General features: G+C 46.0%; 1 protein-coding gene across 1 annotated transcript in view; it reads right to left on the bottom strand.

Moving 5' to 3' along the window:
* EXOC4 (exocyst complex component 4) overlaps nucleotides 1–26,703 on the bottom strand; it is a 356,086-nt gene continuing 329,383 nt past the window's right edge. Inside the window, exon 18 of the mRNA XM_053405737.1 lies at nucleotides 1–3,383. Within this exon, the coding sequence (XP_053261712.1) occupies nucleotides 3,146–3,383 (238 nt within the window). The 3' untranslated portion in view covers nucleotides 1–3,145. The remainder of the gene's footprint in view (nucleotides 3,384–26,703) is intronic.

Genomic DNA, 26,703 nt, shown 5'->3' with positions numbered 1-26,703 from the left:
TATACATGTGTTAATATTTAATAGCAAAACCCATATAGAATATGCGCAAGTGCCACCTATTAATTTGTCTCAGATCATACACAAAAGGATCTTTTCAGTTCACATCACCCTCCCTCTCCCCAGCCCACGTACTTTTATTCTTCATGGTGTGATCCAATGCCTACAGCATCTCAAGGGAGAAACTCTCATGGAACTAGGGTTGTGTGCATACCAAGGACTGGAGGAAAAAGCACCTCGTGTCTTCTTTCATTTCAGTGGCCTCTGCTTCTGGCACCCTATGCAGACCTGGGCAGTAGTCCTCCTTGACTGCATTTGCTTGTGCTGAGTTAACAGGAATGGAAGGATGCAGGTGGGGCTCACTTACAGGGGATGGCGGTGCTTAATCCCTCCTCCTGCACCTGCTGGTTCCTTTCCACCTACCACTGACGTTCCCCCCTGGACAGTTCCCCCCCCAAATAACTAACTTCAGGTTTTCCAGCTGGAGATAAGCTTTTTAAAAAAATGGTACTTGAAGGTGAGAATAATCATCCACCCATCTTGCCAATCCTGTATCGCAAGCATCTGCTCTTCCCATTAGCATCAGAAGGGAAATATGGGACTGGAAACTCTGCATTTCCCTTGTAAAATCTAATTTCACTGTATTTGGCCAAATCCTACTCTGCGTTATTCTCCTGTGGATTAAGAACTCAAATGCTTTTTTTATGGGTTTCTTCGACATGCTACTTGCAGGCAGGGTCGGGGAAAATGTTGAAGTTTGGAGCGAGCTGGTGAAAGCTGTTCTTAAGTTTCACCACTAAGACATCAACAGCCCAGAGCCATTTTGAACAGGCACGGCAATATCTTCCAGGGGACCTCCTGGGTTCCTGTGACCTTAGTTAAGTGTATCTCCTCTTCGTGCCTGAAATGTTGCTGTTCATAGGATGGTGGGGAAAGTCTGACCTCCTCAGGGAATTCAAAGCCTGACTTGCAACCTCCTTAAAAATCACTGCACGGAAGTTGCTGAATAAGCCTTGGAGAGTACCAGTGCATCCAAGCAAACCACTGTACAGTAATTAAGGGCTCCAAAATTATCCTTTAATTTTCCAGTCGAACCAAGAGGAAAGCAACGTAAGCAGCAAGGGAAAAGAAGCGGCTCAGAGAGGGCAACTTCTACTTCAAGCTGTAGGCAAAGGGAGTGTGCAATCTTGTGAAAGAGGAGAGAACACAGCCTGTCCTGCAGTGAAGGGCAAAGCCCACAGTGTCAGCGTTGTATCGCCCTCCCCTCTGACCTGACTCCCTTTCAATAAACGTTATAGAGAAGCAGACAATATGTATAGGCTTTCCAAGGGAAGGGAGGTGTCTATGGAGCTGGCTGACCTAAGTCAATGGCCAGAATGTGATGTTGGTCCACTGTTTGGAAAACACACAAAACCATAGCTTAAGGTAACCCATGGTTTAATATGAATGAGCAGCATTTGGGTGCAAGCTGTTCCAAAGTCTTTGCTCCTGTGGCTGTCACACTGGGGGGGGGGAGTGAAACCAAAGGTTGGCTGTGGTTTATGTGTAAACTAGCATTTGTGGTTTGTTTCCCTTAAGCAAACCATGAGTGGTAAGTCTAGGGACAGAATGGCTTCCATTTGTGGTTTGTTTGGTGAGAAGCATACCACAAGTGCTGGTTCACACAAAAAGCAAAGCAAGACACGGGTTTCTTTCCTCTTTGGTGCAGCAACAGAAGGAACCGGGGGACGGACGGATGGACGAAAGTGGACTTCTGAGCAGCGTGGACCAGCATACTGTTCATTCACAGCAAACCACAGTTTATGTTTAACTATGGTTTCATGTGATCTGCAAACCTCATCATTATTAAGAACAAATCTGAGCTAGCTGTGGCAGCGATGTGCTACACTTTTACAGAAAGGTTACTTGGCAACTTTCAGACATCATCTTTGACCTGGTTGTGCTCAACCTGAAGCCTGAAGGACAGCAAGCTGATATTCTTGCAATGACAGCTTGGAGTCTGCCCTGCTGACCACACACTGGTCCTATAGCCACCTCTGCTAAGAAAGGTAGCAGACCCCTCCCCTTGCAGAACTAGCTACCTATGGGCTGTGTGGATCAAGTGTGTTTTGTATGAGCAAACACAACCTCTCAGGCTTGCTGTAATGCAAGAAGTGTCCTTGAGTTGCAGCCACTGAAGAAAGTTGTAACAACCCAACTTCCGCTTTTGAACTAGAGAGAAAAACCTTGAAAGAAACCAATGATCCCCTTTTAGATAGCTAATGAGCTTTGCGGATTTAGAGCCAGCATCTCCAGGGAGACCCAGTGATATTGGTTACGGATGGCCAATGGTCTTCTCTATTAATCAAGTGGTAACGTACCACAGAGTAAGCATGTAAGCATTTACTGAGCTGGTCGAGTGCTGAGTGGTGCAGCAAGTATTTCCACAACCAACTGAAATACCGGGGGGAAAGGAGTGACAAACTTTTCCTCACTGCTTGGCTAGATGATACAGACAAACAGGTGTATACCATGGGAAATGGTATAAATCCAAAGCAGTGGAGCCATGTGGCATCTGGCTCTCTCTCCCTTTCCCATCCAAACCAGTTAAATGCTATTCAAGATGGTGGACAAGCTTCATCTGCAGCTTACCTGGGAAAAGGAGAATCTTGGAAATAAGGGCAGCTGTGTATCATGATAGTACTGGCACAATCAAAAACCACTTGATAGGAAGGGGGCAGGAATCTCAGCTACATCCGTCCCTCTCATTTTGACAGCTAGAACTGAATTTTAGTCAAAAATTACTTATCAGTCTTTCTCAATGCTGTAGATCCAACTGGATCAAGTGAACAACAGGTATCCCTCCTTTTTCTACTCCCCTCACACCCAGCTAAATCCATCAAAGCTCTAAAGTGACAGGCACACTAGTCATTTGCATTCAATTTCATCATGGTGACGTTTCCTAATCTCATCTTGCCACATAACTGGCTTCTAACCCACACCCACCCCAAAAACCCAATGGCTAATATTTTCATGAAAAAGGCGTAAGACCCAAATATCAAACAGACACCCTGCTTTAACAATGCAACGCCCAAAACAATGCAATTCTTGTTGGCTGTAAGCAAGCATGAAGCTTCTCTGGCTAGCCGCCTTCCCACAATGGCATCAATTAAACAGTGGTGATTTTCTTGTCCTTGGTGGCTTGCTTGATAGCTGCCTGCTCACAGATTATCTCTTTCAGGCGCTGCAGCCTCATGTTCTGGGTGGTTTGGTCCCCAACGCCGGTCTGGCTGCGGTGCAATAAGCTCAGGGCATAGATGTACTCCAGCTCAGTGTATTTCACTCCTTGATCCACCACCAGATTCAGCAACTCGTCTGCGGTGTTGTACAGCATCTCGTAGTATTGCCTGCAATGCAAAGAGGAAAGTTCCACATTTACTTCAGCTGTGCTGTCAGCTGACCAAACAGGAATCGCGCTGACAGAAAAGAAAGAAAGGGGAAAATGGAGGCTATAGATTAAAATAAGAAAGAAAATTAAAATAAGTTCTGTGTAGGAGGTTAGGGTTCTGGGACTAGACTGGATGAAAGTCATTTTCAAGAACTATTATCTGCCTCCAGAGGAAGAGCTGTCTTAGTGGAAGAGCTGTAGCCCAATGGTGGTGGGTCTATTTTGCATGCACAAGGTCCCTGGTTCATTTCCAGGTAGGACTGGGAATGTCCTCCCTCTGAAACTCAGGGCAGCCGCTGCCAGTCAGTGTAAGCAACACTGCGCTAGGTGGACAGGTGTTTAGGCTATGCCTACCTTCTCCCACTCAGCCAGTGCAACCCAGCCTATTTGAAATGAGGCCATGATCTGACACTGTATTGAGTAGACAGAGGGCTCATCCACGCTTCCACTTGTTCCATGCCTAGAAAGCAAGGTTTGAGTGGTTTTCTGCTTGTCCCATGTTTTCTAGGCACGGGTCCGAATTCTTTTGTTTGCCCCTCCACTTTCCCTGGGAGAACCTGCTCTTTCGTGCTGAATCGCAGCAAACAGCAATCTGCAGAAAACCCAATTGACGTTTGCTCTCATTCAGCGGCAAAAATTGGGTTCTCCCAGGGGAAAGTCGCGGCACAAGTAGAAGACTGGATGAGTCCACAAACACCATCCACAGGAGGCCAAATGGCTGTAGCTGCAAAAGGACATTCTGGCCAGAATCCAGAACTCACTGCTTTCAGGAGTTACTTGCCACTCCTTAGAGAATCAGATTATTTTCTAATTAAAATAAACAATTAATATAAAGGCAGTGGTGCGGGGGCTGGGGAGAGAGAAACCTGCATTTTTAATTGGCTGCAATTAAACCACTGCCTTGTTTGGCCTGGTGTTGCCTTTGGCCAGCTGGCCTACGCATGCCGCTCAATTAGCCGCTCAGCTCAAGGTTTGCTTCCCCTGTCTTTGAAAAGTATTAATAAATATTGATCAGGCGTGCTTCCTGTTTGCCTTTGCCAAAGCAATTCTGATAGGCCTGCTCTCCTGATGTTATCAAATAATGAAATATGAAAGAGAGAGAGAGGGAGAAGAATTCGCCTCTTGATTAGCCTTTGTTCCCTTTTCATAGTTTTTGCTTCCAGCCATCAGAAATGTTTTGTTTGATTTTTTTAGGAGAGGCTAGAGAGAGACATTCTGCCCGGCAGCACAACTTTTAAATCATCAGGAAGACACACACACACACACACACACACACACACACACACACTGCATTTTCTGGTCTAGGTGCTTCATTCTCAGCTTCTGGGGAGCCAACAATCCCCTCCAAACAGGAAAATCACATGGTGCACGTACAGTCATGGGGAAAAGAAAGTGACCCTCTTTGAATTCTGTGGTTTTACTTTTCAGGACATAATAGCAATCATTTGTTCCCTAGCAGGTCTTAAAATTAGGTAAATACAACCTCAGGTGAACAACAACACATGACATATTACATCGTGTCATGATTTATTTAAGCCGATGGAGAAATCAAGTGTGAAAAACTAAGTACATCCTTACTGCTCCCATAGGAATTAAGAGGCTAAGTAGCAGACAGGGGCTGCTAATCAAATGCCCTTGCTTAATTGATCATCAGCAAATGTGCCCACCTCTATAAAAGCCGAAGTTTTAGCAGTTTGCTGGTCTGGAACATTCAGGTGTGTTTTAACACAATGCAAAGAAGGAAAGACGACACAATGCTCTAAGAGAAGTAAGTGCTTTTGCCCAAGAAACAGGATTCTAAGGTAATCTCCAACCAATTTTAAGTCCATCATTCTACACTGAGAAAGATTATTCAAAAGTGGAAAACATTCAAGACAGTTGCCAATCTTCTCAGGAGGGGACGTCCCAGTGAATTCACCCCAAGGTCAGACCGTGCAATGCTCAGAGAAATTGCAGAAAACCCCAGAGTTACATCTCAGGCTCTATAGGCCTCAGTTAACATGTTAAATGTTAAAAGTTTGTGACAGCACAATTAGAAAAAGGCCAAACAGGTATGGTTTGTTTGGAAGGGTTTCCAGGAGAAAGCCTCATCTCTCTAAAAAGAACATGGCAGCATGGCTTTGGTTTGCAAAGTCGCATCTGAACAAACCTTTTCTAGTTACAGATAGGTAGCTGTGTTGGTCTGCCATAGTCAAAACAAAAAATTTTTTTCCTTCCAGTAGCACCTTAAAGACCAACTAAGTTAGTTCTTGGTATGAGCTTTCGTGTGCATGCACACTTGGTATCTGAAGAAGTGTGCATGCACACGAAAGCTCATACCAAGAACTAACTTAAACCTCTTCTAGAACAATGTCCTTTGGGAAGATGAGACCAAAGTGGAGATGTTTGGCCATAATGCAGTGCCACGTTTAGCAAAAACCAAACACAGGAAACCAGAACAAGCAGCTCATCCCAACTGTCAAGCACAATGGTGGAAGGGTGAAGATTTGGGGTTGTTTTGCAGCCACAGGACCTGGGAACCTTGCAGTCATTGAATCGACCATGAACTCCTACAGACAAATGTTTGGCCATTTGCCCAACAGCTGAAGCTTGGCTGAAACTGGGTCATGCAACAGGACAAGGATCCCAAGCACATCAGCAAATCTACAAGGAAATGACTGAAAACCCCCAGAATCAAGGTGTTGCAATGGCCCACTCAAAATCCAGACCTCAACCCAAATGAAATGCTGTGTGGGATCTTAAGAGAGCTGTGCATAAACAAATGCCAGCAAACCTCAATGAACTGAAGCAACGTTGTAAAGAAGAATGGGCCCAAATTCGTCCACAACAATGTGAGAGACAGATAAAGTCCTACAGAAAATAATTACTTCATGTTATTGCTGCTAAAGGTAGTTCAACAAGCTATTGAATCGTAAGGTGTACTTATTTTTCACACATGACTTTTCTATTCTGGCTTTACTTCTGTTAAATAAATCATGACACAGTGTGCCATGTGTTGTTCATCTGAGGTTGTATTTACCTAATTTTAAGACCTGCTAAGGAACAGATGATTGTTGTTATGTCTTCATCTGTAAAAACCACAGAATTCAAAGAGGGTGCCCTTTCTTTTTCCCATGAGTGTATTTGCAGACTGCAGGTGAGAGATCAAAGTTTTGAACTCTCCCCACAACAAAAACTTGAATGTACAAACAAGCATGTCTGAAAAGGGGTTCCTTCCAGCCTTACCACCTCCCCTCACTTCCCTTGCAGCCCATTTTTTCTTTCCAAAAAGTCTGCCCAATTTTACACTGCTCATATGTGCAACTTATTGGAGAAGGAGGAGAAGGTTAGCAGGCTAGTTGGAGAGACTTGGTGGACCTGATGTGATGGGATCCTGGATTGTGCAACGGGGCTGTAGGATCAAAAATGCATCAGAAATGTTTGCTTTCCAGTTTCTAGACCAGACATAGGCAAACTTGGCCCTCCAGATGTTTTGGGACTACAACTCCCATCATCCCTGACCACTGGTCCTGATAGGGATGATGGGAGTTGTAGTCCCAAAACATCTGGAGGGCCAAGTTTGCCTATGCCTGTTCTAGACAGCCTCCTTTCACACACAAGGAGGGTGACGGACATTTATCAAGGGTGCAGTGCTATACTGGCAGAGGAAGGCACATGCCAAGCAGTGATATGTGCAAGGCAAATTGTGTGGGTCATTCTCCAACTGAAGCCATGTTCATTAATTGCAGCAGGTATACTCCCAGTAGTGATGTATGGAAGTGAGAGCTGGACCATAAAGAAGGCTGATCACTGAAGAATGGATGCTTTTGAATTATGGTGCTGGAGGAGACTCTTGAGAGTCCCATGGACTGCAAGAAGATCCAACCTCTCCATTCTGAAGGAAATCAGCCCTGAGTGCTCACTGGAAGGACAGATCCTGAAGCTGAGGCTCCAATACTTTGGCCACCTCATGAGAAGAGAAGACTCCCTGGAAAAGACCCTGATGTTGGGAAAGATGGAGGGCGCAAGGAGAAGGGGATGACAGAGGACGAGATGGTTGGACAGTGTTCTTGAAGCTACCAGCATGAGTTTGACCAAACTGCGGGAGGCAGTGGAAGACAGGAGTGCCTGGCGTGCTCTGGTCCATGGGGTCAAGAAAAGTCAGACACGACTAAACGACTAAACAACAACATACTCTGTATAATATGTAGTTGAACGCCACCCTATGAAATTGCTCCCTAACTCACTCTGGTTGCTGCATTCCCCTGTAACATGGGACCAATGGCAATGTCTGGGACAGAGTGCAGACCCAAGGCCTTATCAACCCCAATTGACCCTGAAAACAGCAGCAGCCAAGGGTCTAGCTGACTGCCATCTGAGTTTACATCATTTAGGTCCCCCAAAAGGAGAGTGGCACTGACTGTGGCCAATCATTTGGGGTCAGAGAGCCAATGAGGACACTGATGCAGCTTGTGGAGGGGGGACAGGAAGCATTGGACAATATTAGAGGGTATTGACTGCCATGCTCTTGTGCGGTTGGTGGCCTCCAAATAACCAAGAAGTATTGTAAACACAGGGACGCGGGTGGCACTGTTGGTTAAACCACAGAGCCTAGGACTTGCCGATCAGAAGGTCGGCGGTTCGAATCCCCGCAAAGGGTGAGCTCCCGTTGCTCGGTCCCTGCTCCTGCCCACCTAGCAGTTCGAAAGCACGTCAAAGTGCAAGTAGATAAATAAGTACCACTGCGGCGGGAAGGTAAACGGCGTTTCCGTGCACTGCTCTGGTTTTCCAGAAGCGGCTTAGTCCTGCTGGCCACATGACCCGGAAGCTGTACGCCGGCTCCCTCGGCCAGTAAAGCGAGATGAGCGCTGCAACCCCAGAGTTGGTCACGACTGGACCTAATGGTCAGGGGTCCCTTTACCTTTACCTTTACTGTAAACACATAGTGCTTCTCCAGTCTGAAATCAGCCCTGCTTAAAAGGATCAGGAGGGAGACAATGGGAAAAGCCTTTGCTTCAGACCTTGTAGAACCATTGACAGCCAGAGAAAATTCTGGGCTAGATGGACCAATGCCAGGACTCGGTGGAAGACAATCTGTTTATATGCAATAAGGATACGATTGACAAGCAACTTCCATTCCAATTCCTACACAGAACCTCTACTACTGTTGTTTATTTATCTGGCACCATCAATGTACATAGAAAGCAAGAAGGAGAGTAAGAGGGAAAGAAATTCTGCCCCCCAAAAATTCTTCATCCTAACGGGGTACATGGGGTGGGGAGGGAGAGAGACCAAAAGGGGATATAAGCAGAGAGGAGGCTGGAGTGGGAAAGGTAAAGGCAGCAAGCTACTTTCCGCAGACGGATTCAGGAACGTTTGAGGAGCTGCCTCCTTCAAATTAAATGCAAAGCCCCCCTCCCCCCCCCCCCGGCCACCATCTTGAGAAGAAATCAAATCTTATCCAGATCAGGATTCAATCAGGAATTTCCCCTGACTACCCCTTGAAACATTTTGTTTTGTTTTGTTTTGTTTATGCAGGCTAGCCAGGGTTAGAGGTGAAAATTAGCATTTAAATGGAGAAAAGTATTGATGGCACTCATGGGAGATTGTTTCATCTTGGCTGCCTTTCCACTGAGATTATTATTATTTTTAAATATCTAGGGACTTTCCTCCAAGGCAGGCAGTTCAAGATAGGACTGCTTCTCCCCACAGAGCTTTCCCAGGAAAAAAAAGAGGCTTTTAAGAATTGCACCAATATTTCATTATTTTATTTTTAAAGGTGTGTTTCTGGTTCAAGACTCCATTTGTATGTTCTGAATGGGAAGGAAGTTGAGGGATCAGTTGCTGCAGAGTGCAGTCTTGTCTCTGATCTCGTCTCCAGCGACAGGGCAGGAAAAGGACAACAGGATCAGGATCTGGGTTCTGTTCTTGAGACCCTTGGCTACTCAACGGCTGATAGCAATGGGCTGGATTGACCTTTAATTAGGCCCACAGCCAGAAATTGCACAGTGAAGAGGCCCAAAGCACAGGAATCATTGAAGAAGCTCACAAACATAACAGAACCTGAGCAGTAAAATTAATTGAAAACAACTAACTTAATAAAAAATGCAGCATCATAAACAAACTCCACAGATCAGGCAGCACCAACAGCCCAACTGAATGAAACAGTTTTAGCGGTCCTGAAGGCTACACAGAAGGGGCTAAAGCAAGCTCCCAAGTAGGGATTGGATAGAAATAAATCCACTCATTGTGCATTTAAAGGTGAACCTACCAAATTCACACTTTCAAAACAATACACAAACCACAAGGCTGCCATTCTTCAAAATTCACACTTCTCTGGGTTCTGCAGAGTAATGCATACAGACATGAATACAGTGGTACCTCGGGTTACATACGCTTCAGGTTAGGATGCTTCAAGTTACAGACTCCGCTAACCCAGAAATAGGTTAGCAGCTGGAGGCCCCATTAGCTAAAGTGGTGCTTCAGGTTAAGAACAGTTTCAGGTTAAGAACGGACCTCCGGAACAAATTTAGTACTTAACCCCGAGGTACCACTGTACATTGTGGTAAAGTGTGGCTGTCATGGACTGGTTGGATGCAGAGGAATGGCCTCTCCAGAAGAACTTAAGAGGCGGGTAGGAAGAATCATGCTGGAGCAGCTGGTCCTTCAGACCTACTGGATCCAAAATGGACCTGACTTTGAAGGCGATAACCAGAACTTTGAATGGGGTTTGGCAGCCCACCAGGAGACAATGCAGGTTAAAAAGCAACGGAGTCGCATGCCGCAAATAACTGGCCCTCATCAATCGTTCTGAGCCAGCCATAGTTTCCAAACAGGCACTCATTGCCATTCCTGAAAAGACAAAGCCCGTCTAACATGCAGGAAATGCCTGGCCAGGGGATATCACATGACTAAGTGGCCAGCTATGATGGGATAGGGACGCGGGTGGCACTGTGGGTTAAACCACTGAGCCTAGGGCTTTGCCGATCAGAAGGTCGGCGGTTCGAATCCCTGTGACGGGGTGAGCTCCCGTTGCTCGGTCCCTGCTCCTGCCTACCTAGCAGTTCGAAAGCACATCAAAGTGCAAGTAGATAAATAGGTACCCCTCCGGCGGGAAGGTAAATGGTGTTTCCGTGTGCTGCTCTGGTTCGCCAGAAGTGGCTTAGTCATGCTGGCCACATGTATGCCAGCTCCCTCAGCCAATACAGTGGTACCCTGGGTTACATACGCTTCAGGTTACATATGCTTCAGGTTACAGAGTCCGCTAACCCAGAAATATTACCTTGGGTTAAGAACTTTGCTTCAGGATGAGAACAGAAATTGTGCGGTGGTGGCGCGGCAGCAGCAGGAGTCCCCATTAGCTAAAATGGTGCTTCAGGTTAAGAACAGCTTCAGGTTAAGAACGGACCTCTGGAATGAATTAAGTACTTAACCCAAGGTACCACTGTAAAGCGAGATGAGCACCACAACTCCAGAGTCATCCACGACTGGACCTAACGGTCAGGGGTCCCTTTACCTTTACCTTATGATGGGATAAGCTACCTGGAGAGATCCAGTGAGTCATGTCACACAGCAGCAGTCATACTGTGTGTACACTCTTCACCTAGGGAATTTATTTCATGGATAAATGAATTCTCCCCTACCCCAAACTAGACACTGCAGGTTAATTAAGGAAGAGTATGAGAGAGTCAGGTTTAACACCTTCAAACTCGCTGCATGTTGCTTCCAAAAGCATTCTCTGACTCAGGGTCCTCTTAGCCTCCCACAAAGTGCTGTGGCAAAGCAGGAAGGAAAAATCCCCTCCTTTGCCAAGTGGAACTTTATAGGGCATTAAAGAAACACCCTCCACACTTATCTAAATCTTTAATTAGTTCTATAATATACTGATGATATCAGGCCTAATTAAATTTATACAGATAAAGGGCAATGAAATTCTAACCAAGTGAGCTGGAAAGTACATATTAAACAGTAAGTTTAATGGTTCAGGCCGATAAGTGCAATTTCCTACACAAAAACTAAATTGAATTTAGTGTGTTGTATTCAAATTGATTTTGCATGTGCAAATTATTCGGGAGGAGGGGCGGGGAGGGAGGAGAGAGAGCTGGGATCTTGTTCATATATCAGTAAAACTGCTAATCCAGTCTATTTAAACATCACTTATTAATGCTTGCCATTGCACGTAAGTCAGACAGATTTGCATTTTTACTGCACAAAGGACAAAAATTATCTGAACTGGATGCCACTTTATAAAGAATATTAAGCGACTTCCCTCCTTGCAAATAAGGGGGAGAGGTGGGGATGAAATGCCTCCCTGAAGAAGAGGAAGGAGACAGTCAGCACTTTGGTGGAAAAGGCAATGACAAGAGTGCGCCAGTCAGCACAAAATAAAATACAATTTTAGCTGCCCGCTGGGAAGAACAAATGCAGCAGAGAGCAGCCTGGCGTGCGTAACGTGAACTGTGTGGGAAGTGGACCCAGATGCTGAAACAGGGGCTATTGTGATTTATCACGTATACGGCACTTGTAATCACCGGGTGCTTTATTATATATAGTGCCTTTGCCTTCAGAAGAAACCATGATCCCATTTCACAGACAGGGAACTGAGGCTGAGAGATAGCTTGGTGGCAGATGAAGCTGATTTGTACGAAGACCATATGGCTCAGCATAGCCTTCTTTGGCTGGAAGGGACTCTCCCAAGGTCTCAGGTAAACCAGGGTTAAACATCTTGCCCAGATGTAGGCAGAACATGGTATCAGGTCTTGGACAGGAGAGATGGGATCAGGCTCAATATAAGAGAGCAGACAGAAGGAGGGGAAATGGGAGGGCAAGGAAGAAGGGCGTAGAGCGAGGCTTCAGGGAAAGGTTCAAATAGAGGCTGAAGGTCACTTAGGACCAGAGACCCCAAACCAGGTGCAGGAAGATGAAGATGAGGATGAGGAACAGGGAAGTTGTTCTGGTCAGACATAGCCAACCAACCAGCCAACTGTCTTCTTGGGAATGATATATTTGGGGGGGGGGAGCTGAGGGGTGTAAAGGCCTGGAGAGCCAAATGAACCCCAGCTGTGCCCCATTCCAAAGCAGCAGGACAGGACCATAGCTGTCAACTTTTCCCTTTTCTTGCAAGGAATCCTATTCGGAATAAGGGAATTTCCCTTAAAAAACGGGAAACGTTGACAGCTATGGACAGGACAGAAGAGAAGATTCTGATGGCCAAAGGCAAATGAAAACATTTTGGCACCTGGGGTGGAAAATCCAAATGGCCCCACTAATTAACATGGGTAAAATATGGGAATACTCTCTAGGGCCATGCAAGCTCCACTGAAATGAACCAACCTTGGTCTGGGACAGCTCTGGTTACTTTTAATGACCCCAGTGCAATCCCAGTGGGCTTGTAGGTCCAAAACATCTGGAAGGTATCAGCACTTGGTGTTCCTAGGGGGATGAGAGTCTGCTGCGTCCACAATTCCCCAGAAGGCCTCATACTTTGCATCCTTAAACATGAATTCCATCCACTTCAGACTCTTTTGCTACTCGCTGTTGCCCTTTATTTGCAGTGGTGATACAATTTTATATGGAGTAGCTGTCTATTGTATGCAAGGCATGGAGCTTAATAGTGTCAGGTGTTAACACAGCTATGCACTGAAGTTGTATATCCTTAATAGATTAGATCTCTGGTCAGTTTTTTCTTTTCTTTTCAAGAAAACAACTGCAAACTACCTCTGCAGATTGCAATAATACATTAGGAGAAAACTGCAGAAGGAGAGAGGTTTCTGGAACATATTGCTGCTCTCCCTCAGTCTTTTATATCTATTTGAAAGGAAGGAAGGAAGGAAGGAGGTACAGAAGGATATTTAGAGCAGTGTCTTCAACCTTGGGTCCCCAGATGTCATTGAACTACAATTCCTATCACCCCCAGTCAGATTATTCAATGGTCACAGTTCATGGAAGTTGTAGTCCAACAACATCTGGGGACCCAAGGTCAAAGGACATTGATTTAGAGAGGGTCAGGGACTCATCTTTTCCTCAGATGCAAGCCACAAGAGCTCCCACCTTCTTCTGTTCCTTCCTGGAAGAGGCCTCATATTGGCAGAAATCCATCTAAGACAGTGATGTCCAAACTTTTTTCAAAGAGGGCCAGATTCGATGAAGTGAAGGGCTGTGAGGACCGACCAAAGGGCCAACCACAGTTGTTAACCACTTTTTAGGATTGAAGTTGTTGAGCTTTTTTATGATTTTACCCCAAAGTTGTTGAGCATTTTTTAGCATTGAAATTGTTGATGTTTTTAGGATTTTACCCCGGTAAATAAACTGCCACAGGGGCCGGATTAAACTGACCGGCAGGACGGATTGAGCCCCCAAAACAGACTTTGGACATGCCTGATCTAAGACGTATACAAAAGGGAGCCATTATGGGTGTCAGCATGCGTGTTACCTGAGGGAGAACAACGGACCCCAGTTCACATGAGGAGTGTTTTTGGAGGCATGCAATGTGTGCCTGTAATCTTGGCTCCAAGAACAGTTCACCAGCTAATCCAGTTCTCCACAAACAGGGCTGAAGGAAGAATAGAAAGGAAAGAGCGAAACCAGCTAACTGGATTGTGGACTGGGCTTTATTTGACAAATACAGGCTTATCCACAATTTACTCAAAAAGTAATTAGATTTAAGCTAATACAGTCACAGTGTGTCTGTCAGGTAGACAGATGCATATCAGGATCTAGCATAGCTTATCGGTTCTGCCAAGTAATGTTCAGTTGCATAGCGCAATATATTTTGCATTCAGCTTCCCCCGTCCCTGCACCTCCCCTCCCATGCCAAAAATGAAAATCTGCGCTCTTAAATCTCTGCTAGCGGCAAATGTTTATTCTTGGCCGCACAGAGCTGGTTGATGGTGCGGTGGATTGGACTGCTGCATTACACACCACACACACACACACACACACACACACTGCTGAAATCCCACATCTGATGTGTGAAGTTCAGGGCTTCCCATCAGGCAGCTCACAGATGCCACTCTGAACTGTTCTTAGACAGCCTCCATCTGCCAGATATGCTAATCCAACGGCAAAAATCAATAATCTCCCTCCTTAGTGCCATGCTCTCTGCTTTTCTGGCACAGTGTTTCAAAGGTGCGGCAAAAGAACAGAGCAGGAGAACTGCCTTCTTACAAAGCCATCTGAGCTGTGGGATGGGCCCCATTGAGGGCTATGAATTGCTTGGTGGGGTCGTTTTCTCTTACTCCAAAGATGAGCTCTGAAGGTGGCTTCCCTCCCTATTTACTTCTTACTGCACCTTTCCATGTTTAGATGCCCAAGGCAGCCAACAAGAAAACCGTAAAATATACAGAACACAGTACAATAGCTTATCGAAAACTACAACGATGAACACCGCAGATAAAGACCAGCAGCCAGCTCTGAGCTAAAGATAAATAAATATGCAGCAGGGCAACGGCATAGAAAAACATCGGTGCAATCAATCAAAGTCCCCTGGAAACAGAAAGGTCTCAGCCCGTAGATGGAAGGCCATTAGAGGGCTGGACCAGAGGCAACCGAGGTGGGGTCCACCTTTGAAATTAAAATAGAGAGTGGGGAGCAGGATGGGCATCAAAATAGAAGAGGCTGGAGAGAAACCCATAGACTCTAGGTTGGAACATAGCAATGAGCATGGTGTTTTGCAAGCCCTGATGGACCAGACAGCTACATCTTTACCTGCACCACACCCAGATCTTATATGACGTCAGGGCATAGCTGTCAACTTACACATTTGAAAATAAGGGACCAGCAGCCTCAAAAATAAGGGATCAGCAGCCAAAATAAGGGATCAACAATTACTTTGATGAAATACATATTTTGTTGTGCGCAAATGGCTTTAGATACCTATTAGGTCCATAAATTACCATATACCATATATTCAACACAAAAAACAGCAACAATTTGTTGCTGACAAAGGACAGCTGGACATAGAAAGGGCCCCATTACCTTCAGTAGCTTAATTTAAGGGACATCATCAATAAGGGACAGCAGCGGGACATGGCGCTGGGATAAGGGACTGTCCCGCCAAATAAGGGACGCTTGACAGCTATGCGTCAGGGGTAGGACAGGGGTGTGTGGCTCAGCCTGGCCAAAGTGCTCCACAGGCCACACGGGGAGGCCTGATTGGGCCCACAGTAAGGTTACCAGATTTTTTTCAATGAACCCGGGGGCACTTTTCAACTTCCATGGATTTTGTATGGGGACTGATTTGTAAATCTGGGGAATGTCCCTGGGAAACAGGGACATCTGGGAACCTTAGCCCATGTGCCGGAGGTGCCCAACCATTGCTATAGAGGGATCTCTTGGGAAACAAAGGAAGGTGGAATGCAGAAAACAAGGAAGGGGTGAAGCGAAACCTCACCTGCCTGGGGAACTGCCTCACTGTGTGGAAGTGCCCCGCACTTCACACTTACAATCTGAACCTGAAGAGGAAGAAGCCTCCACAAAAAGTGTACGGTGCTCAGCTGGTCTGTTTTAGCCATTCCCAAGTGATGCCTTTGTGCTCTAGAGAACCGTAAGCATTGGGGCAGGGGGCGGGCGCAGCATCCCCCGACCAAGGTCAAGTGACTCTGGATAGGAGAGAAGTGTTGTTGCTGGCTTATCTTGTTCTCTGAATAGCTTCAAAAGCCTCTCCTGACAGCTGAAAAGTTCACCGCACCAGCTTAATTTAATTAAGAGGGAGAGATGGACAATGGGATATGCAAAACGTGGGATTAAGTGGTCCCACTGAGGTGTACACTGAAACAGAATGATACCACCTTCTGCGAAATATCTGTTACTGTCTACAGAGAGGCAAGCATGAAGCAGCATAGCCTCCTATGGGGAGGTGAAAAACACCTTGGTGGCAGAATGTCTTCCCATCTTCTTTAGACATAGCCCAGAAAAAAGAGTTCCTCCCATTCAGAGGTCAGAACAAAGTGACAGACTTCTCCTTTCAAGTTGACAATTCAATATTTACCCGCCTTTCTTTTTAGGTTGTGGGAAAAGATGGGAGGGATGCAGAATTTGCAAGCAGAATGTGCTTCTTCTCACCCTGCTTCTATCTTGGACTCAGCTACATTGGCAAAGAAAAAGTGCTTTATATGTGTTGTTTATGCATTCCAACACTGTGACACCAGATGGCACTGTGGAGTTCTGTTTTTGCCAACCCAGTTTCTCATACAAAGTTTGCAATACAGTGGTGTTGTTGTTTAGTCGTTTAGTCATGTCCGACTCTTCGTGACCCCCCTGGACCAGAGCACGCCAGGCACTCCTGTCTTCCACTGCCTCCCGCAGTTTGGTCAGACTCATGTTTGTAGCTTCGAGAACACTGTCCAACCATCTCGTCCTCTGTCGTCCCCTTCTCCTTGTGCCCTCCATCTTTCCCAACATCAGGGTCTTTTCCAGGAAGTCTTCTCTTCTCATGAGGTGGCCAAAGCATTGGAGCCTCAGCTTCACCATCTGTCCTTCCAGTGAGCACTCAGGGCTGATTTCCTTAAGGAAATCAGTGGTCCCTCAGGTTAAGTACTTAATTCATTCTGGAGGTCCGTTCTTAACATGAAACTGTTCATAACCTAAAGAACCACTTTAGCTAATGGGGCCTCCTGCTTCTGTTCTCATCCTGAAGCAAAGTTCTTAACCTGAAGCACTATTTCTGGGTTAGCGGAGTCTGTAACCTGAAGCGTATGTAACCTGAAGCGTATGTAACCCAAGGTACTACTGTACATTTAACTGATGTGTCTAGATACAGCCCTTGTCTCACCCTACACTCCTCTCCTCTTTACCCTCCTGTCTCTTTCCGACACCTCCGTCTGCCGGACAAAGACAGCATCTCCATGTGCAAGAGGGAAGCAACTCCCTTTGTCCCCAGGCATCTCTCTGTAATGGGAATAGTTCAAGGAGGGCTGATACACACATGGCCTTAAGCCCACTTCTGTGGGATGGAGAACATTGCAGCACATGCCCAGATGGTGCTTTGTTTGAGGGGGCAACCAGGGTGTGATCCTTGCCAAGGTCCCAGCTTGTTCTCTGCCTTGCTGCTGCCCCCGGATACTTGTCTTGTTGCCCAGCCTGCTCCTCCTGCCTGATGGTCCTCCAACCTGCCAGCACTGCTGACTGATCTGCCTACAATACCTGGTCTGTTATTCCAACACTGGATTAGCTGCACCCCTTTGGGTCCAATGCTGCATTTGGGGCGATACACAGAGAGGGTAAGGGAAAGGACCCCTGGATGGTTAAGTTCAGTCAAAGGCGATGATGGGGTGCGGCACTCATCTCGCTTTTCAGGACAAGGGAGCTGGTGATTGTCCACAGGCAGCTTTCCGGGTCGTGTGGCCAGCATGACTAAACCGCTTCTGGCGCACAGAGGACTGTGATGACTGCCAGAGCACATGGAAATGCCATTTACCTTCCCGTCGCAGTGGTACCTATTTATCCACTTGCACTGGCATGTTTTCAAACTGCTAGGTTGGCAGGAGCTGGGACAGAGCAATGGGAGCTCATCCCGCTGCGTGGATTTGAACTGCTGACCTTCTGATCAGCAAACCCAAGAGGCTCAGGGGTTTAGACCACAGTGCCACCCGCGTCCCACTCAGAGAGGAGAAGGAAACCAAGGGGCCAGGTTCTTTGAGTGGTGAGACCAAGCCCCTCGCCTATTCAGGGGTTGGTTGCAGGGGACGAGTTTTGATTTGGCCCAGAGACTGCCAACTTCTGGTACCTGTATTCCTACTCTGCACACCCCCCTAGCAGAGGAGGAAGAGGAGGCTGAAAGTACTCGATTCAGCTCCTGTGTGAAATTTCTTGTCTCTGAGAATGTGAAAACAGGTTTCCTGTAGACTGAAAAGGTCATCAAACAGTCAACGCTCCCCTTCAATTTCAAAAATTGCCAGGTGAGAAAAGGTCCTCCCCGCCCTTAAATTTTCACCCATCAATGTACCCCTGACAATGGTATTTTTAGCTGAAGAAAATGGAATTGCACCTCTTCATTAAGAGCAACCAAATAGCATCCACATTCAGGCAGTGAAAATCATTACCAAGGCCACGAACACCTTTATATTTAAAAGGTTAGAGCAAAGGGATTAAAAGTGCCCCCAGGAAACGTTCAAATGGCGGATCTACATAAAATCTTTGCTGCAAAACAGGAAACCACCTAGAAGAGAGAGGCAGTGGTGTGCAGAGGGCAGGCAGGCTGGAGTATTAAATGCCCAACTTACTGCTAGGTGCTCTACACTTTTGAACAGGCTGCTTAAAAGAAGAATAATGTTGATTATTTTAGAAAGTTTGTGCAGCTCATTTATTTGTTTGATACACTTATATCCTGGAGCAGCTGGGAGATTGCAGCTGCCTCCATAAGCAGGTCACCTGAAGGAGCTCTGAGCTACAAAATCAAGATGATCCTGGTTCAAAAAAACGCTTGGCCAGGACCACCCTCACTCCACTGCACCTGCTGTTTTGGGATAATAAGGATGAAATAGCGAGAGACCGGTGACTCCGCTGATTGTTGTTGTTGTTTAAAAAACAAACAATTCAATAACAGGGAATTCCCCCCACCCTGACCCAATACAATCAGGAGTGGGACATCATTGGGGATAGTAGTGAAACCTTTCTTTCTGTGAAAATGCTTGTGAAGCATGGACCACTTATAAACGCCATCTCTAACTCCTTGAAAGATTCCATCATTGGTGTCTCTGAAAATTTTTACACATCACTTGGGAAGACAGGCACACTAATGCCAGTGTACTGGAAGAAGCAAAGATCACCAGTGTTGAAGCAATGATTCTTCAACAGCATCTTGGTTAGACTGGTCATGTTGTTTGGATGCCTGATTATCGTCTTCCAAAGCAACTCCTCTCTTCTGAACTTAAAAACGGAAAGTATAATGCTGGTGGTCAACAAAAGAGGTTTAAAGACTCTCTCAAGGCAATTCTAAAAAAATGTAGTATAAATGCTGACAACTGGAAACACTGGCCTGCGAGTGCTCCAACTGGAGAACAGCCTTTATTTACCGAAGGTGTCATGGACTTTGAAAACGTTCAAACTCAGGACGAAAGGGAGAAACGTGCTAAGAGGAAGGCACACTTGGCAATGCCTCACCGTAATCACCTCCTGCCTGAAAACCTATATCCCCACTGTGGAAGGATGTGTGGATCCAGAATTGGCCTCCACAGTCACTTACACACTCACTGTTAAGACCGTGTTCATGGAAGACAATCATACTTGGCTATGAGTGAACACCGAAGAAGAAGAAGAAGAAGAAGAAGAAGAAGAAGAAGAAGGAGAGTGAACTCTTCCTTTCTGAGAAAATCCCTGTCCCCATTTCCCCAGATAGGTTGGGTTGTTTGATTTAAATCAGGAAAACAGTACAGGGTGGGCAGACCCTATGGGACTGGCATCCCCAGTCCACTTCGAAGGACGCTGCTTTCAGTGCATTCTGTTGTTGTTGTCATCAGTCTGTCTCGAAAGACAAGGGAGTGCGCCTCTTGGGGTGAAGTCCAAACCACTGTGTTAGCAGCACCTAAGTGATCTCTAGGGGGCACTATGGGGAGTGTGTCTGGAGATCCTGGGCTGCTCAGATGACAAGACCCCCCCCATTGGCCTCGCTGATGTGGTCCAAAGGAAAGCAGAGTAAGACATTTGGCACCAGCTTGGCTACAGAAGTAGTCGGAAGGAGGCATATAGGGCACCACCCAACCGTTTTAGGAACTCCACTCCAGATTTCTAAGAGAAAGAAAACAGTGGACTGTTGCTGAACCCCGTGGTATTGGCAAAATTAATTCCCCACCAATGGTAAGCTCACCTCCCGGAATGTGGATGAGTTTTGTCACCTCTCTGAAAATAAGCAAAACGAAGGACTGTGTTTTTTATGTGGGTGGCGGCAGGGAGGTATTTTTGGTGCATGCATGTCATTTTCCTTCCCTCTGAAAAAAATGCCAACATTAACATTTCAGCATTTTTTGTCTCAGCCCTGGTGTGCACTGCTGCAAGAGTGGAAGTTTTGCCTCTTTATAAGCAGACACAATATTTCTGTTTCACGACGGCCGGGCTGGTGGAGTGGCAGAAGTGGATGTGCACAGTTTTCATTCAATAAGACGAAAGGGGGGAAATCTCTTCGTGGAGTGCGCCTATTGGCGGATGCCTGTAATGTCACAAACCTACCTCCCCATACCATCCCCTAGAGCAGCTTTAGTAACTTCTAAAAAAAATGTTTGCAGGGCTTCTTTTTTCTTCCTCTCAAGATGGAAAGATGAACAGATAAATGTACATATGGCACTTTATTATTTTCTTTAAAAAGACTGACGCTGGGATATATGTCTAGCATGCAAACTGTGAAGCTGAGAAGAATCTGAGCTCACACCACGGGCAAAAAGCCTGCTGTGGCTTCTCTTTTTATAGTCTGCCTGACTTCATTCTGCATCTTCAGCTTGCATGCTCAGGGGGAACACTCTCTACAGGAAGCATTTTGAGCTCTCTGGGTTGTCCTCAGCGGGCTGGAGTAGAACCAACAAGCTGGTTATTTTAGCGTTTTGAGGTGGCTCTCTTGCTATTTTAATGGTGCACAGGCATGTGTTTGCATGTCATTACTTGTTCAGAACGAGACAGGCTACCCAATGAAAGGAATAAACACAAACATTATTTCTGGCAGCTTGTGCTTCTGACCTGTTTGAACCCTATTCCATCCGAGGAGATGCTGCAAGGAGATGGCGGATATTTAACTGTGATTCTCAAAGCAGGAGAAGAAAAGCCAGAGACTAATGGCCACTAGCCATGATGTCCCTCAACTGTCCGAGGCAGTTATGCCTCTGAATGCCAGTTGCTGAGAGCACCAATGCACTCATGTCCTGCTTGTGAGTTTTAATGTTGTATTTTAATCTTGTTTTTTAAATTGCATTTTAATCAACTTGTTTTTATTATTGGTTGTTAGCCGCCCTGAGCCCGGTCTTGGCTGGGGAGGGCGGGGTATAAATAAGTTGTTGTTGTTGTTGTTGTTATCTGGTTGGCCACTGTGAGAACAGGATACTTGACTAGATGGGACTCTGACCTAATCCAGCTGCCAGGCTCTTCTCGTGTTCTTAGAAGGTTGGAGTCTGGAGCAGGCAGAGTTTGAGGAGGGCTGGCAGAGAGGAGAGGCCTGCAAGGCTGTCAGCAGCCCAAGACGTAGCTGCAAAGGCCATTTTGCGCAGGAGATAGCTGGAGGTGCCTGGCTTGTGAGAGTTGGCAGCCTGAGAAGCCTGAGCTGAGGAATAAGACCTGAAGGGTTTCAGAAGGAGCAGGACTTACCGTATTTTTTGCACCATAACACTCACTTTTTTCCTCCTAAAAAGTAAGGGAAAATGTCTGTGCGTGTTATGGAGGGAATGCCTATGGGTGGCATGCCTACGGATTTTCCTCCTCTAAAAGCTACGTGCGTGTTATGGTCGGGTGCGTGTTATAGAGCGAAAAATACGGTAAGTTATGGAGAGAGTGGCCTGTTTAAGGCCTAGCTCAGAAAAAGAGAGGAGCAGGACTGAGCGACTGAGCACGGTGTGCTGCCAGCTAAGAAGAAATCCTGTGGCACCCAAGAGTAGAGGCCTGTCCAATCCAGGGCAGGACCTTCTGTGCCTTCTGAAAGCTGCTCTGAAGACAGAACTTCAGAAAGGGCTGCTTCCTCCTTGCACAAACAGTGGCGCAGTCTCAGCGGAGAGGTAACATCAGTCACTGCCATCAACTGCTTTCTGCTTGGCTTTGAAGCCGGAGGAACTCCAGAGCTAAGGGATTTCCTCACAAGTTGTGAAATAACACTTCTCAAGCCACACTGGCCACCACCAGCACTTCACTGTATTACAGACGACCCCTGTATGTGCATGCACAGATGTTTATCTTTAACTTTCCCATGTGAAGCATTTATTCAGACTATGACCCCCATTGCAGCGAAAACTGCAATTTGCCACTTTCTGGACAACGGGCAGAATGTGTTTGTGGGAGGGGGGCTATTGTTTTGTTGTTTCTGCTTTAACTATTTATTTGCGCTTTTATCTCGTGTTTCTATCTTGTGAGCTGCCCTGAGATCTTTTGGTGAAGGGCGGTATATAAAATCAAGCAAGCAAGCAAGCAAGCAAATAAGGAAAGCTGGAGCAACAATTAGACAGGCCAGCCAGATTCTCATTGATTCCTCAAGTCACCTAATCCAGCTGGGCTGAACAGTGAAAGAACCAGCTCTGGCCAAGTTACGGGAGGCTCTGCAGGACAGCAAAAGTCCAACCCATAACTCTCTCTGCCAGAGTGTTATCAAGGTGCAGGGAGGAAGACACTGCTAGATTCCCCAACACTTTACACCAGGCATAGGCAAACTCCGGCCCTCCAGATGTTTGGGACTACAATTCCCATCATCCCTGACCACTGGTCCTGTTAGCTAGGGATGATGGGAACTGTAGTCCCAAACTTCTGGAGGGCTGGAGTTTGCCTATGCCTGCTTTCCCTTTCCGAGCATAATTCAAAGTGTTGGTGTTGACTTTTAAAGCCCTAAACGGCCTCGGACCAGTATACCTGAAGGAGCGTCTCCACCCCCATCATTCTGCCTGGACGCTGAGGTCCAGCGCCGAGGGCCTTTTGGCGGTTCCCTCATTGCGAGAAGCAAAGCTACAGGGAACCAGGCAGAGGGCCTTCTCGGTAGTGGAACCTGCCCTGTGGAAAACCCTCCTATCAGATGTCAAAGAGATAAACAACTACCTGACATTCAGAAGATATCTTAAGGCAGCCCTGTTCAGGGAAGTTTTTAATGTGTGACATCTTAGTGTATTTTTGGTCTTTGTGGAAGCTGCCCAGAGTGGCTGGGGAAACCCAGCCAGATGGGCGGGGTACAAATAATAAATTATTATTATTTACACTCCTATGCTGGTTATGCCCTTAAGCACCCTACCCCAACCAGGTGCCCTCCATATGTTTTGCACTACAACTCCCATCAGGCACAGCAGCACATGTTGGAACAAAGATAATGAAAACGATGGTGGGAAAACCTGCGTTTTGCCCAAAATTCTCCTGCTAAGGCAGCTACTGATGACACCACTGTCCTATTCCACAGACAGAATCTGGCAGATCTGTTTTCTTGCTTCCTCTACATAAGAGAAGGGAAGCCCAGACTTTGATCGCTCCACGCAAACGGGAACCACAATGAGGAACGGCACAGCAAAGCAGAGGGGGGTTCGGGCTTAATCCACCATGTTTGGGGGCTTTTGTTGTCGTCAATGTAGCGCAAGTGCTAATTAGAACTAATTAAAGCTATGCTGAGATCAGAGCTCAGCAGAAACTACAGGGAAGAAGACAAACAAGACGGGGGAAAATTTAAAAGGGAAAGGAAGCATTTTTGGGAGCCAAGTTCTTAATTGAAAAGTAAGCAAAGCATGCGTTCTTAAGCACCAACAGAAAGCAGGACCCAAGGAGGTGCCATTAAAGCTGCCTTTAATCATTCTAAAACTCTGAAGCCCTAACCAGCTAGGAGCAGGAGACCTCAAGGAATGTGCCTTCTCTCTCCTGAGCCTGCCTGGGTATTAAGGGCCACAGCAGAGGACCTTCTGTAGGTTCCTCTACAGTCCAAGGTGAGGCAGGTGGAACCCAGGAAGGGGCTCCCTCTCTTGAAGACCTCACTTTTGGAACATGCTCCCCAGGACAGGCGCCAATGCTGTTCTCTTTTCAGCAGCAGGTGAAGACATTCTCTTTTGCCCTATATTGTAATATCTTTCAGTGTTAGTTGGGTGGTTTTATTATGGCTTTTATACATTTAATATCAATACCAATATTAATTGTATAAAAGAATATTTGATAAGGTTCTGTGAAAATGCAAAAAAAAAATTATAAAAAGAATTAAAAATATTATGGCTTTTATAGATGTCATACTGCTGTGTTGAAAGGTCGCTTAAACCTAAATAAATAAATAAAGGGTGCATCAATGTTTATTTATTAATTCGTGCATTAATAGGACTAGGCCGAAACGGCAAAACTTACTAGAAGAATTCAAAACTAGGAAGAATAATTTTTTTAATAAAGAAGGGGGGGGAGTATATAATGTATTTGAAAAATTACTGTAAACAATTCAAGTCATTAGTAGGATGAACTTAAAACCTGTAATTAAAAAAAATTAAATTAAGGAATATTTAAGGACTTATCAAAAATTGGAGTTATAAAGGAGATGGAGGGGGCAAATTATAACATAAGGATCCACAAAAGGGGGTGAGGGAAGTCAAAGGGGATATATGTATTTTGTTTTTATTCTACGTGTGTAAAACTGAAAAATTCAAAAATAAAATTTATATATTATTATGGTGCTGGAGGAGACTCTTGAGAGTCTCATGGACTGCAAGAAGATCAAACCTCTCCATTCTGAAGGAAATCAGCCCTGAATGTCCTGAGTATTTGTTGTGGGGGAGGAAGGGAAAGGAGATTGTTAGCCGCTTTGAGACTCCTTAGGGTAGTAATAAAGCGGGATATCAAATCCAGACTCTTCTTCTTCTTCTACTGGAAGGACAGATCCTGAAGCTGAGGCTCCAATACTCTGGCCACCTCAACAGAAAAGAAGACACCCTGGAAAAGACCCTGATGTTGGGAAAGATGGCGGGCACAAGGAGAAGGGGATGACGGAGGACGAGATGGTTGGACAGTGTTCTCAAAGCTATGAACATGAGTTTGACCAAACTGAGGGAGGCAGTGGAAGACAGGAGGGCCTGGTCCAGAGGGTCACGAAGAGTCAGACACAACTAAACGACTAAACAACAATATATTACAGTGGTACCTCGGGTTACATACGCTTCAGGTTACATACGCTTCAGGTTACATATGCTTCAGGTTACAGACTCCGCTAACCCAGAAATATTACCTCGGATTAAGAGCTTTGTTTCAGGATGAGAACAGAAATTGTGCTCTGGCGGCATGGCAGCAGCAGGAGGCCCCATTAGCTAAAGTGGTGCTTCAGGTTAAGAACAGTTTCAGGTTAAGAATGGACCTCCGGAACGAATTAAGTACTTAACCCGAGGTACCACATTTATATTATATTATATTATATTATATTATATTATATTATATTAGGGATGCAGAATTCCAGCTTCAAGCACAGCCTTGTGGGAAATGCTTTCTATGGAGCCTATTTCACAGGGGCTTTGTGATGGTATGATGCATCCTGCTATGAGCTCACTGGGGGAAAGCGCAGCGCATAAACGGGAAAGTAAGTAAATAAATGTCCAGCTCCTGCCAGAAAACACCACTAGATGGCAGCATTACATTACCAAATTGCTGCTGCAGGAACACAGACACATTACAAGTAGTCTGGGGAGGAAAACCCCTGCAGCTTGCTAGAGAACAAAATTAAAAACAACAGAACCACACAATGACAGCATAAAAGGGACCTTGGCAACCGGGTGCAATTTGCCGCACAGCACCAGCTCATCAGAGCTGGATCCCAACTGGATGTGTGCCACCGAGTCGGCCCTTGTCGAAATCAAGCAGTGTGTTGCCAAATATTTCAAGGGGAGCTGAATCGAATCCAAAACATCTCAGCGTCTATAATGCTCAGGTTGCTGCTTATCAATCACAACATCATATCCCGTAGAAGAGGTTCCATTTAAACAGCAGCATTTCAGGGACTGCAGTTTGCTTCATTTAACAATTGTTGCACGCACGCACGCACACACACACACCGGCTTTACACCAGAGCAGAACGTTGGTCCATCTCACTGCTATATACTATTGCTCTGGAGTCATAGAACCATACAAGCTGGAAGGGACCCCAAGGTTCATCCTAGACCAACCCCCTGCGATGCAGGAATCTTTTGCCCAGCGTGGAGTCCAGCAACCTTATGCATACAGGGCATGTGAGCTAGAGCTGCGTCACGGCTCTTGAGGTACGTACACCATCCAGCCCCCAGCCCCTCGTCTTGTGAGATGAAGAGGTCTGAGAAACTCCTATACAGTGCTTTGATGGTCTGAGAAACTCCTATACAGTGCTTTGATGATGTTGCATAAACACTGAATATGACCGTCATTGTCACAGAAGCACCCCAACACACACATGGGAAACTCACCTTGGGGGATGAGTCCATGGACATGGGAGCGTGCTTTAGTGCCAATGTGAGAAAGCTCTTGGAAGGGGCAAGCTCATGGCGAGGACTGCAATGGGGTCTCCTCATCCTCCACTGCTACAACCGGTGAACAAAGCCTTGCTCTGAACTCCATTATTCCAGAAAGCCTGGCCAATAGCTGCAAGGACCAGGGCTTTTTCAGTGGTGGTACCCTCATCACAGAACCCTTTCCTCACCAGCCCTGCTTGG

This window comes from Podarcis raffonei, chromosome 10 (genome assembly GCF_027172205.1).
Source record: "Podarcis raffonei isolate rPodRaf1 chromosome 10, rPodRaf1.pri, whole genome shotgun sequence".
In the NCBI taxonomy this organism is placed as follows: Eukaryota; Metazoa; Chordata; class Lepidosauria; order Squamata; family Lacertidae; genus Podarcis; species Podarcis raffonei.
The sequence above is the reverse complement of the archived record's forward strand: the minus strand, read 5'-3'. Positions and strand labels throughout refer to the sequence as shown.